Genomic DNA, 14,255 nt, shown 5'->3' on the forward strand with positions numbered 1-14,255 from the left:
AGCTCCTTATTTCCAGCCTTGTCCTCTCCCCTTTTAGTGACCTGCAGTCCCTATTATGGAGCCAGTGGAAGGGGAATAAGTTCCTATTTCATCTCACTTCAGTTCACTCCAGGCTGGTTAAAAAACAACAACACCCAAACAACCCTAACTAATCCTGTTCAGCTTATCTCCTCAATTCCACACCTGTGCACGCTTTAAAAGGTACCACATGTTTCATTTACGAAGCAGCAGGAGGCTAACAGAGGATGCTGGGTACATCAGAAGTACACTGGGCATCACGGATGGATATTTAAGTTATGCACATCTTGTCCCTTTGAAATGCAAACCTGGGATCTAGATTTTGAACACCGCAGAACTCCAGGCTGTGGGGAGGGGGAACTTCTGAGCTGGGATTTTGGTTGGCATCTGGGCTTCAGCATTGCTCAGACTTCTCTCCCCCCTCCCCTACAAAAATCACCCCTTGGTGTCTACTGCACATGCCTTGTGCCTGTCATGTCTCACATGCACTCATATTACTGACAATAGCACGTCGGCACTGCCAGCCCTGTGGAGCCTGTCCGGGTGAGGAAGAGCAATGGTGTCAGGCTGCCTACAGAAGGGGCGACCAACGTGCAGGCCAAGGGCCAGGGTACGCCCTGCAGCAGCTCACTCTCTTTAACCGTAGGGAAAGAACATAGCTAACCAAGGCAGCCTTTACTGCTGGTAAGGTCAAACAACAAGCAAATTCCGTTCATCAAGGGGGGACAAAGCCCAGCCTGTGTCTGTGTTCTCAATTTTATAGTCAAATGATAGGCACGTATATGCATGTTAGGCCACACCCCGGGGGAAGCTGGGAACTTGCCATAGCTGCTCCAATGTTGTAAAGACCTTCCCTATGCTTTCTTCTGACTCGTGCATCAGCCACAAGATCACCCGCCTCTACCACCTGAGGTTAAGGAGAACTCTTCTGACAGTGAGTAAGCAGCAGGCTTACTTGGGCTAATTAGTAGATGGACATGATCATACACACTAGGATGTTGCAGGGGCATCATTTGCTATGGGAAAAGGGGGCAGTTGCTCCCCCAGACCTTGGTTTGTCCCCAGACCTTTCATTGGTTTATACGCTCCACTTCTCCCCTGCCACCCACTTTGCAGGACATAATAATATAATCCCATATAATGTTCTATTTGCTGACATAGTTTTGCCCTTCCCCCATTCTTCTGTCATGTGATGCTGACAGATTTGAAAGTCAATGATCAGGACTAAGAAGAGGGCATTCATAAGTCATTTTTCCAAACATCAACACTCTTTAGAGAGTCATATTGATACAACAGATAATAACTGTGAAAGAGCCATTCGTCAGCAGGCTGTAGACTGTAATCTGTACTGAATGAAACCTCCACAGATCCACTTGATAAAATGCTTGCTCCAAAACAGCCTAGTGAGTACATGACATTGTAAAAAGTCCTTAAGGGGGATTTACAAGATAACCCTCAGCAGCCATTGTAAAACTGTTACTGAGCCCTGATACTCAGCCCCGAGACGGTCACCTACCTTTGACTGAGATTTTGTGCATTGACACACATTTTATGATAGCATTTTAAAAAAAAATCAGATCTAGAAAAAGCAAACAAGTAACTCAGAAAAATAATTCCTCTCTCATGTGGGTTCAACCCAGCCTCCTCACCCTAAATGTTCAATGCATTAATTATGTGAGAATGCAGCGGTACCTCTTCTGTTGAAATCAGTGGGTGTGACAAGTCTCAGGCTTCCTGCAGCTCTGAAAGTGTACCCACATGGCTACGTTTGCAAACAGCAGAACCTAAGTTGCATCTGCAAAATATTTGCATGGGCAAAAACATGATTGCAGAAAAGACACATTTTGGGGGGAGCAAAATAGATCACCAGACTGGAAATAAGACACAGATTTTTCTCAATGAGGATAATTAACCACTGGAATAATTTCCCAGGCTGTGGTGGATTCTCTCTCACGGGCAATTTTAAAATAAAGATCCGATGCTTCTGGTCTAGTTCAAACAGGAATTCATTCATGGAAATCCTATGGTCCCTACTCTGCAGGAAGTCAGGCTAGATAATCACAGTGCTCCCTTCTGGCCTTAGAATCTGTGAACTGCAAGTTCAGTGTCACATGGATTCATGGAACGTGTCATGCTTATGCACACACCTGTATGCAGTTGTATTGCTTATTTTCACAGTGGCTAGTCAGTGCTGAGGTATTGGGTTCATCACAAGCCATGAATTATTAACCACCTAGAATTGCCTAGAGACAAAATGCATAGCATTAATTAAATGCCTTAATACCACCTGGATTTTGCAGAGAGCTCCATGGGGGGGCTGGAGTCTGCCCAGGTGGAGTTCGGAGCAGGGTCAGAGCTTTGAAGAGCTTCCTAGGCTGTCAAGGTCTAGTTTGCAGAGCTGCTGAGGGCCTACCACACCCACTGACTTCAGTTACAGCTGCAAACACTCGACCCTTCTAAAAAACAGGCCTGGCTATGTGTCTCAAGCTGGGCACTCAGCATGAAGGGGCACGTTTGCAAAATGTGAGCCTTAATAATTGGACTGCATTTTGGTGAAGGGCGTTCCAGCTGGGTGCTTTGCGATGCTTTAACCAACAGTGGCCTGTCAGGCTTCCAAAAACCAGCTTCCCACATCAGAGAGGAGCTATCCCTGATTGCTTCCTCCCGCACATGCTGCACAGGCCCAAGGTCACGGGCACAAATCACAAAGGAGAGGACGCGGGCTGGAGTGAAGAAGGTTAATTTTCTTTACCACATAAAACATTTGGGAGAAGCCCTGTTTTGTGGCTGTACTGGTGAGGGCAGGAATTTAGGACACAGTGGAATAGCTCAAGGTGGGAGACAGGTAAATGTAGACGTAAAAGCAGGGATGGTCGCTCCTAATAGCAGCCAGTGGAGACGAAGATGGATTGCAGCCACCACACTTTTACGTGTCTCCGGGGGAGGAAGGGGGGGGGGGGTAAAACCTCAGCTGAGCGGGATTTCTCAGAGGGGAATACAGCTTGAAAATGCAATAGCTAGACAGCCTGGATGATTCACTGTGGCTGCCACTCGGGGCTGGGCTGTCGCCCTGTTTTATGACTGGATTGTGTTTGTTTAATTAGAGGGGCTCAGTTAACATTGCAGTTCATTTGAAATCTAAATGGCTGCTTGCAAGGCCGAGGCAGAGCAGCAGAGCTGTCCCCCTACAAAGACAAAGAGACACAAAAAGAGTCCGTCACCAGCAGAGGCAAATCGCTATTTAAAGTCCTTAAACAAGGAGGTGAAGCTGGGGGGCAGGAGAGAGGTATTTTTAAGTATGATAAAGGAAATGGCTGTAATGCAACTTCCTTCCCAAAGGAAGAACAAACCCAGCTGGTCCCTTTGCTCTTCCTGGGGGGTGACTTTGAAGGAGAACTACACAAAAAGTCAGCCCTGATACGGCAAAGTGAAGAGGACAGGAAGGGAAGGAAAATACCATTAGATAAGTACATATATCTGCCCAGTCTGGAGATCTGACCAATGTTGCACCTATTTGCATATTACATTTATTGATGGGTTTTTCTATGCCTCTAACTCATCACCTTAGTCTGAAAGCCTCGGGAACATTAAAGATTTTCTTCTCTTCATTCTTCCCCTTCCCCCACCCCACTGAGGTGGGTCAGTATTAGACCTGTTTTGCAGATGGGAAACTGAAGCATGGAGCTATTATGGGACTGGATTTTCCAATGAGTTGCACTTACATTTAGGCACCAAAATAAGTGGCCAGGTTTCCCAATGTGCTCAGCATGGTTGGGTGCACACTGGAGCTGAGCTCTTTAGAGAATCTGTCTTCACAGGGCTCACCCAAAGCTCTTGCCATCTGACAGTGACTCTCCTGTGTGACTGAGATGAATCATCCAGGTTGTTTAGGTGATACACTCCTTAGGGCAAGGGGCTGAGTCTCCCTTTCTATTGTACAGCACCCTGCATGCTTAATCATACAATATCAGGGTTGAAAGGGACCTCAGGAGGTCATCTAGTCCAGGGGTTCTCAAAGTGGGGGTTGGGACCCCTCAGGGGGTCGTGAGGTTATTACATAGGGGATTGCAAGCTGTCATCCTTCACCCCAAACCCTGCTTTGCCTCCAGCATTTATAATGGTGTTAAATATATAAAAAGTGTTTTTAATTTATAAGGGGGGTCACATTCAGAGGCTTGCTATGCGAAAGGGGTCACCAGTACAAAAGTTTGAGAGCTACTGATCTAGTCCAACCCCCAAACATGTGATCAGCACAACCCAGATGGGACTTGAACCCACAATCCCCAACTCTGGCAGCTGATGCCTTATCCATTAGGCCACTGGGTGATACTAGTGACATGCTATATAAACCACCTGTGAGGAAAGCAGCTGTTTTGCTCCCCAACCCACCTCTTCCACCATCAGAGACCCAGTCGCCCTCCCCTGTGTTGGGGTGTGACTGGCCATTTCTGCAAGCGCAGCTCCTAGCAGACTGGCATCTTCAGGAGAGATGTCGAGAGGCTTATCCACTAGGATTGAAACATCAGTTCGGAAAGCTCCACCGGCTTTAGAAAGTGCTTCTGGGAACGGCACTGGCACAAGCGACAGATTAAAGAGGGCAAGTGAGCAACAGGCAGTTCCCTGCATGACACACACACACACACACACATCTCCAACTGCAAGGGGGTGGCAAGACTGCAGGGCCAGGGGCAGCCACTGTTTGCAGATGCCGTCTCTGTGTATGGATTATAATTGTATAAGCCAAAACCTGGATGAGTTCCCAGGTCCTGGGCAGTGAGAATAATACCCTCTGGCAGGTAGAATATTTGATGAGAACGCCTATGAAAATCAAATCAACTTGCAGCTAAGTTTTAGCCTCCTCTCTCCCATCACACACTTGATTTCATTGGGCTCTGCAGTCTGCCAGAATTTTCCCGGTGGGCAACAGCTGCTTAGTGAGGAGGATAAAGTGAGCTCCAGATCAGCCCGTTTGAACGGGGCCAGAGCAGGCTGTTTGGACAGGGTGGTGTAGGACACCTCACTACACACTTTCTACCTCTGCTTGAATGGGTAGGGTGGCTGTGGTTTATCCAGGAGAGGAACGAGGGTGCTTTCCATTTCTATGCCACTGTTAGCCTAAATCCAGCCCCTGGCTACCAATTCCAGCAGGAAGAAGTAAATTTATTGTTATTAGAGGAGCACTTAGAGACCCCAGCCCCACTATGCTAACTAAAAGGGATAGCTCAGCGCTTTGCGGTAAAGCTACTAAACCCAGGGTTATGAGTTCAATACTTGAGGGGGCCATTTAGGGAACTGGGATAAAAATCTGTCTGGCGATTGGCCTTGCTTTGAGCAGGGGGTTGGACTAGATGACCTCCTAAGGTCCCTTCTAATCCTGGTATTCTATGAAAAGGCAGCCCATTACTCAAACGGCTTCTACTCTAAATAGCAAAGATTATCATTTCCTCTAGACTGACCAGAACAATTAAGTGACTTGCCCAAGGTCACATAGGATGCTTGTGGCAGAGTAGAGGGCTGAACCTATCCCTTCTAAGCGCTGTCTAGTGTCTTAGCCACCACTCATTCTCCTGTGAGCTGGAGCACTAATTTAGCAGATATATTAACCCAATCGGTTTATAATGATCCACTTTCACAGACATTTTTGAGAGATTTCAAGACACCTTTCAATAGCAAAACTCCCCAGGCTGCACTGTCAGAAACTGAGGGGAGATTTGCTCCTTTAAAAAAAAGGAGGGGAGAGGATATTAAAAACAAACAAACAAACAAACAAAAAACCCTTCCCTGGATAGTCTTATCATGCAGCACTTTCCCTGCCAGAAAGTGAGGGATCGAGGTGGGACACATCCCCCTCCCCTGAGTCTCTAACAGGCAAAGTTTGAAGCTCCCCCATGCTGAGGGTTCTCTGATTCTTTGGGTTTTGTATCAGCAGCTTAAGAAGGATAACAAGAAATATTGGACGTTTCTTGGCAATGTTATTATGGCTCTTGGAAAGTGTGTCTCATTAAAAAAAAAAACAGAGGGGGGGAAAAAGTGCTGAAGCCGCTCTCTTAAAACGCAAGAGCCAGGATTAATTTGCTCTAAACCTGAAGCACAGTTCTGGCCACCCGCAGAACTGATGCTCAGCTGGACTGACAAAGGAAGAGCAAATCAAGGAACACCAAAGGGATTTCTGCAACGCAACTGGAGCAGGCAGAACGTGTTTACCAGCCAGGAACGTAGCTCAAAGGGTACGTCCACACTGCAGCTAGGGGCCTGCTTCCCTGCGCGGGGAGATAGACACGTGCTGGCTCTACTCAAGCGAGTGTGCTAAAAATAGCAGTGCAGCCATGGCCGCAGAGCTGGTGGCTCAGGTTAGTGGCTCAATTACATGGACCCAGGGGGTTGGGCTAGACAGTACATGGGTGGCTAGCAAGAGCTGCTGCCCATGCTGGCATGGCCACGCTGCTATATTTAGCCTACTTGCCCAAGCAGAGCTAGCACCCTCCCTGCTGCAGTGTAGACATACCCAAAGAGACACCCTCAGGCAAATGTTTCGCATCTCCTTATATAGGGATCCATTGTGGAGTCACCCACAAGTCCTGTGCAAAGGGCAGCATAGAATTGTGCAACCCCAGAATCAGAGCAGGGAATGAATTGCCTCATACACTATTGTGTCGCAGTTTGGTGCTTGGTTTCCTCTTTATTCCAAGGAGGGAAGTTAAGTTGCATGAGATCTTTCCTGGTGCCTGGTATGGGAGGGAGTCAATGCTGTGCTTCCTCCCTCCTGCCCCTTGAGCTCCCAGCCCCCACATAGAGGCTTCTCATCCCTACCCTCTGTGACCCATGATGCTGGCAGAGCACACAGTGTGGGAGAACCTTACAAGCTCCCCTGCATGGGTGCATACCACAGCTCACAGTTTAGCCAATGGTGTTATACAAATTTCCACGAAAGATAACCTGCAATTTTCCTGCATTGTCTTTCCCACCATCACACTGAACTGTAACATCACCGTCTGAAAGAAGCAGGAGGAACAGCCTAATGATTAGAGCAGGTCAGACATGTCAATACAACAATGTTCATTGTGGAACTAGATCCTTTTGCAGTTGGGATGAAATTCATCCCAGGGAGAAGAGCCAGCTCAAGGTCTATGCACCACTAGAATAGGTGCAAAATGAGCCTTTTATATAGACTTTGTGCTGTCCCTCTACAGTGGAGCGAATTAAATTCACTCTCATTGAATACAGTTTGGATGGCCATCCTCAGCCTATTGGTGGGTGAACAATTCACTGTGAATAATCAATCATGGCCATTTGTGCAATGATTGGTCATCTTAGTCACATGGTATTTCTTCTGTTTTTCTATCTAGAAGGATGCAATGTTCTAAACAATCAAATAGCAATCAAGGAATAACAAATAAACTGCACTTCCTGTTACACACTTTGGGGCAAAAATTAGTTGTGCTGAAATGTGTGAAAGGATCGGGGTTTGTAGACATTTTCGCCAATGGTGAAAATCACTGTGAACGGTGAAAATTCATCAGTAGTTACTGAATCTTCACGAATAACAACTAATAGGAATCCAAACCCAACTCAACACAAATGTTAGCTGATCAGGGTTTGGGGTTTTTTGTCACTATTCAAACAGCGCCGCTAAATACAAAGGAGAAAGCTCCTAATTAGCCTTGCTAATCAACAACAATGGTAAAGAAAACACATATAGAACTGCATAATGGATTAATTGGAGTTTGCAAAAGTCTGGCAGTTTTTTGACAGTTCCCCCAAGTGGCAGACACTCTTTAAAGGCAATCACTGAATCAACAGAGTTTTTCATAGCTGTGCTATGAAATAATGATTGCAATCAATCACATTTTACTGTATCTCATGAGACATGCTAGTCACTGCAATGGAGGGAGGGGCGTTGTTTATGGTGCTTCAAGGGGGTGTATACTTAAGTAAGTGGATGGCATTGGGAAAAAAGCAACCATGTCCTAAGTGCCATGTGTATTGAAACATACAATAGTTTCCCTAGGAAAGTGTTGGCATCTTAACAGTGTTGAAATTTGGACAGGCCAGAGCACTGGATAATATATCAAAGAGAACAATCTTGTGGAGGAAATGTGCTGGTGCTGAAATGGCCTCTGAGACATGCACCCCTATGCAGATGTCCCACTAAGGCCTACTCATGTCCCATTTAAACCTCTGAAATGGGGGTTAGGTAGGACACCGCTGTCTCTCTGCACAAGGGAGAATTTCACTCCCTGTGTACAGTAGGGGCACAGACATAGCAGAGAGGTGGCCAGCCCCTTGTCTTCCTTGGACTGCCCCGAAAAAGGTGGGGAAGTTTATGTAACATCTAGAAACAGAACAGCAAGGTAAGGGCAGCATGGCTGAGACCATGTAGAAGCAGAGAGTAGCTGAGAAAACTCAGTGGAAGACAGGATGGCAATGCCTACAGCACACTGATGAGGAGACTGGGTGGGTTGCCAAAGCCAGAGGTGATCGATTGACTGAGCAGCATGAGTATCTCTCTGTTCCTCCACTCCCAGTTGCATCATGTCCTACTGCAATCATTCCTGTTGTAGAATAGCGGAGGAACAGGGATTCAGAGGTCAGACACTCCTATGTTCTGTCTAACCTGTGTTAATAGAGAGCGGTTCTTTCAAGATTACATATGGGTTTAAGATGGACTTTCAAAAGAGCCTAAAAGAGTCCAAATCCCATTGGAAAATTCAGTATTATCTGGGCGTGTAACTCCCTTCAGCATCCTTGAAAATCCCAGCCTTGGCTTTTCTAATTGCTTGTCCCATGAGCCACTGGTACCTGGAAACTGCCTGAATTCTCAGAATCCCTTACCCCTGTACTGCCCACCCATTGCAGGGCCAGTCTCCTCGCTCTGCACTGAGGATAGACCAAGCATTGGCTGATTAGCATTCAGCACCATGGCCAGGGACCGAGGGAGAGCGTATGGACCAGGAGCCTGTGAGCAAAGGGAGATAGTAATAGGGAAGTTGACATTTCCTAATTACATTATGGACTTTTGTCTAATAGATTCCCCACTCCTTCCTTGCAGATCTCCCCGTGCTGCCAAAGGCACCAGATATACAGCAGGGCCACAAGCATTTGATTTAAAATTTGCCTTTGAACCCAAAGCTGTAGTCAGTTTTGGGGTGCCAGGGAGGGGACAGGGGAGGATTCCCACAATTGTCACAGAGGAAGGGAAACTGCTGTCTGCTCACTTCTCCTCAGGCTCAGTGACTAAGCCACTCCCCTTCCCCTCTTATTCCCCCAGCCTCAAGTCACTCTCAGGTTTTCTGGCCTGCTGTTAGGCACTCAGACTGACAAGTACAGGTGTCATCACACTCATGCCTCCCACATAACATTGATAGGTTCTTCAGTTCCTGTTATGCCTCCAACAGCAGGTCATGGTCTCTCAGCGGGTCGAGAAGTGGAAGAGGGTGGCAGAGTGAGCCCCGTGTGCTGTTCAAGATTGCCATCAGCTTTCTCAGTTCATCAATCAAGCACTCACACTGCGCTGCATTGCGGGACATGTTCTGTCCCCGCACTGTGCCACAGTGACCATGGATGCAGCAGTGGGCTCCACAGTGGTAACTGTAGCCATTGAGGGTTGTTTTTCAAAAACCTATGGAACTCCCTGTGGCAGGATGCCATTGAGTCAAATACAGAGACCTGACTGCTAAAGAGGACTGTAGTGAGGTGGAATGGCCTCCCTTGGAGCTTGAGGGAGAGACCACTCTCTGCCCTCTTGGGAGGGTGGAACCAGGCTGGGCCCGACCCTTGTGCCAGAAGCAGAGAGCCAGAGCAGGAAGTATAAGAGGCCTCCAGCTCAATTGGGCAGAGCTAGGGAAGGAGTCAGATGCCTCTGCCTTGCTGTTGGCCCCTGGACCAGGGACCGAGCTGCCCCCAGAGGAGGAACCACCATCTGCCGCATAACCCGAGGAGCCGGAGGACCCTTGGACTACTGAGTCCTATCCCTGAAGTAGCCCAGGGAAACCAGGCTTTAGTCTGGTTTTGCCGTCAGAGCGCGAGTCAGCGTATGTTAGCAGGATCCCCGCTGACTCAGTGGAGGAACCAATGAGAGCTGTGGAGGATCAGCACCTTTGAAAATCAGGCCCTAAATCCTGTGTTGCTTCACTACTGAGCCATTGCTAACTCCAGTGAGGGGCAGAGGGAGAGGCCTGACTCTGCTGTGGTTTTCGTTACTCCCTCGCGTGAGGTTACAAGGCTGGGGCATATTTTCTTTTTGGCCTGCAAACCCTCCCCAAATAAATGCGGAGGGGGTGGGGCTGCAGCCATCTGGACAAGGCAGCCCGTGGAGTCTGGTTGGAAGAAGCCTTATTGACAAGTAGCTATGTGAACATCCATTTTGTCGATACTGGCTGCTCAGAGCTGAGGCCAAGCTGAGCCACCGCTGAGAGGGAGTTGGGCAGCGAGTAGCACCTACGCCCCTTATCTTCCCAGCACAGTTCAAAGGGACTAAAACACCCCCTGACATTTCAAACACGGCTACACAATACTTCTCCGACGCACATAACATGGCTGATTGGTTGTTGACTCTCTTACAGACATAAGTCATATTCCAGTCTAGCTGTCCTGTAACAGCTGAATGCTCCAGTACAAGGAGGGAATTTGTTCCGAGATGCCGTGACATTACTTATGTCTGCTGAAAATACCAACTGCATTAATTCCAGTCCAAAATATTATCTGGGTTTTTTTTTTCTTAAAGGGCACTGCCATCTTATATTTACCCCCCAAATGTAGGATTTACTAATGAGGAGAAGAGTGCTCGGGGGAAAGGGCGTAACAACAGTGAATACAAATAGCCCAGGAATAATACAGGGTGAGCAAATCACAAGTGAAGGGCAGCAGCAGAGCTGTGGGGCGTGAGGAGAAGCCCAGAACTGGAGAAATGCAGTTCAGGAGTGAGGGGCATGAGCAGAGCTGTGTGGGTGGCCCGCACGGCACGTGCCTGAACTCTGCCTCACGTGAACCAGTGCTCCCAATTCCTTACATCCTAGCTTTACCCAGAGATATACGAGTCAGGCTCTTGGTTTGGAAACTGTCAGTGCCCCTGTCACCACAGCTAAGATACGGTCCCTTTGTCCCCTTCAGGCCCTGCCCATGAATTTCGTGGCTGGCTGCAGTAAGTCTGGCTGAGGGACGAGGCAGGTCAGCGTGGAGGGAGAATGCTCCGCAGGCTCTCCAACTGCTATGCTCTGTCAGCAAGCTGCGCCAGTTCCACCAGCTGGCGGTTCCCTCCCTGCCGACTCCCATCTCAGGCACAGCCAGCTCAGAGCCAGTAACTTGGCTCTTCACCACAGAAAGCTTGGCCTGCCTCCACAGAGACCCTGCCAGGGTTCAGGCCTCTGGCATAGCAGGCTGATATGCCCGAGTGCTTTCCCATTCGATCCCCTTTGGTGCCGGATGTGTAGCTCCTTTCCAACTCCTGTCTCCCAGCATCTCCCTCAAGTCTTTGGAAAGGAGAAGAGTGCCCAGGTTTATGCACCAGGATCAACTTCAACCCACCACCACACTGATACTGGGACATCTAGCCCATATCATGATGGTGGGGAGACGCCATTTCCCAAGTGTGTGTGTGTGGGGGGAATAGAGATGGGGGGAGGCCATCCCCTGAGTTTGTGGGGGGAGGATAGAGGTGAGGTGATGTCATCCCACAAGTGTGCATGGGGGAGGATAGAGATGGATGGATGCCATCCCCTGAGAGTGTGGGAGTAGAGATGTGGGGAGATGCCACCCCGAGTGGATGGGGATGGCTACAGAGATGTGCAGGGGAGAGTTTGACACCTCACCCTGATGCTGACTGGCAAAATCTCCACAGGGGGAGCCATGGAGCTGGGTATGACAGCCCTCTCAAAGCGACATCTGTGACTGAACATCGGTTTGACAGGCAGTCAGAGAAATCCATCCTGCCTGAGTGACGCGCACTGTCGCGGCCCCAGCAAAGTGCTGTGTTTAAAGGGAAATGGAGAACACCCCGGACTGTAGCAGGCTTGACGCAGAGACAACAGGGGCCTCACTCTTTAATCTCCACCATGAGAACTCCCATCACTCACCCTTGATTGCTGGTCTCTCGCCTGCTGTCAGCTGCAGAGATGCGCTGCTTGCTGGGCCCATGACGGCACAGGCCTCTGCGGTGTTGGAGATACTAACAACAGGCACCTGAATCCTCTCCTTTAGCACAATCATTCCAGCAGACTGTGGTGATGGGCTGTCTGCAGCTGCTGCGAGCTCTGCAGGCTCCCAACTCTGCTCCAAAGCCCAGCCTTCAGCTGTCTGAGAAACTGCTCCAGGCAGGGATAGGTACCAAGAGCAAGGCTGTGCTGGGGCAGATGCTTCCTGGCTGATCCACAGATAAAGGAGGAATTTTCTGCTCCTACTTCAATCACCCCATAGTCCTACCGCTGCTCTGCTACTTGGTTTTGCTCTTATTTTCAGTAGCTACGCAGGCTTTATTGCCGTAGCATTGAACCACTCTCAATCTTTAATGCAGTTATCCTCCCCACTCACCTGGGAGGCAGGGCAGTGTCATTAACCCCATTTTACAGATGCAGAACTGAGGCACACAGAGACAGTGACTTGATCAAGGTCACATAGGAAACCTGGGGTGGAACATGAACTTGAACCCAGGTTTTCCAAATCCTAGGCTGGTGCCCTAACCACTGGGCCACGCTGCCTCTCATGGAGAGCCAATGCTTCAGAGGGACCTGCCATCTTACAGCAGTAGCGGAGCCCTCACCCACCAGTCCCCTTTTTTCTCCATCACTGCTTTGCTTGGAGTTTCTCGCTATCTGATATTACTTTGTGCTTTCCCCCTAACATTGGCACTTCTTTGTTTATTTTCTGTATTGATTTTGACTTAAACAGATTGGAAAGACCAAAAGAAGTCACCTAGCCAAAGGCTCTGGCCATCCTGACAAATAATCCATTAAAGCCACAGCCCATAAATAACCACAGCAAACCCAGGGCCGCTCCCATTCTCTCTCCCTACCCCCAGCAACAATAAAAGCACCCGGCAGTGAGGACATAACAAACAAAACCTCCCCTCTCGGATCTCAGCCATCCTCCAGCACCCATCCCAGCGGGTGAGCTTTGCAGTGTCCCCTCGAGGAGTCAGCCCATTGGGGCTGTTCTGGACGGAGGATGGGATTCAGTTCCAGTCCTGAGAGCCCTGCCTGCAGCTCTCTCTCATATAAACCAAGAGGGCTCCTGTTTGAATGCTGCCTCTTGCTGATCACAGCTAAGGCTGGATGGAATGGGGAGAAGGTGGGTCATTCAAGCAGGCGTGTCCTGGGTCATTTAGGGTTTTGGAGGTCAAACATCAACACCTGAAGCTCCACTCAAAAATCCACCAAAAGCCCAGGCAGGTCTTGGAGCATTGGTGCCAGATGATAGCCACTGGCCACATGCTGCACCAGCCTGAGTCTCCAAATGGATGTCAAGTGTAGCCCAATTCAGGGTGCATCACACTAGCCTGAACTGGAGGGGACAAAGGCATGTATTACTGTAGCGAGGGCTGCACTAGAGGACACAGCCTCCAGACTAGACCCAGATGGGAACAGGCAGTCCTGCTCACCACTCCTAATTAGGTTATCCACAGGCAACTGGAAGCTAAAGAGACTCAAACTGCCAACTCCAGGGACCAATGGTGAATGGGCACTCTCATCAGGGGGCTGATATACATCATCTCACCATGCTCTTTGTTTGCTTCCTCCACTTCTGTCTCATGCAGACTGACCATCCATGCCCCAGCCTCACTGAAAGATCTTCGGCCACAGCCTTTGAGTGGGACAAAAGTCATACAGAGGGGACACTGCAAACACCTCAGTTGAGTGCCTTTCCTCTGAAGATCTCAAAGAGCACAGTGAACCTCATTACCCCATGTAACAGAGGGGGAAACAGATACAGAGAAGGGAAGTAACTGTCAGTGACAGAGTTAGCAATAGAAATCCCCTAACTCCCTGCCCCCTCTTTTAGCCACTAGACAACACTGCATCAGCTTTGGATAGAAGCATCCAAACTTAAGGGAGGGGTGCAGAGGGAGGGCTTATACAACCTAAGCCTTTTGAGATTTGCCATCAATATTTATATACAACTATGCTGAGAAAAGACTGATCTGTTTAGCAGGCACAATAAAGCAGGAAGGCAGCAAAACTGAACAAAGAGATGCGCGGCAGGGCCTGCATACTAGCAACATTGATTCGCACCTGTAAACTCCCGCA

The 14,255-nt window shown here is 48.8% G+C and overlaps 1 protein-coding gene across 3 annotated transcripts in view; it reads right to left on the reverse strand.

Annotated features, from left to right (window-relative positions):
• Positions 1–14,255, reverse strand: part of MGAT5B (alpha-1,6-mannosylglycoprotein 6-beta-N-acetylglucosaminyltransferase B) — a 175,635-nt gene that overhangs the window by 115,086 nt on the left and 46,294 nt on the right. The window contains exon 1 of one of the 3 annotated variants that reach the window (XM_065563389.1): positions 1,711–1,843. The exons of 1 other annotated variant lie outside the window; for it this stretch is intronic. Coding sequence is in view for 1 of the 2 variants with exons in the window: in XM_065563388.1 (XP_065419460.1) it covers positions 1,535–1,556 (22 nt within the window). In the remaining variant the exon portion in view is untranslated. Of the gene's footprint in view, positions 1–1,534; positions 1,681–1,710; positions 1,844–14,255 lie in introns of those variants that run through there. One more of the 3 variants, XM_065563388.1, reaches the window with a different exon arrangement.

This window comes from Chrysemys picta, chromosome 12 (genome assembly GCF_011386835.1).
Source record: "Chrysemys picta bellii isolate R12L10 chromosome 12, ASM1138683v2, whole genome shotgun sequence".
Classification (NCBI taxonomy): domain Eukaryota; kingdom Metazoa; phylum Chordata; order Testudines; family Emydidae; genus Chrysemys; species Chrysemys picta.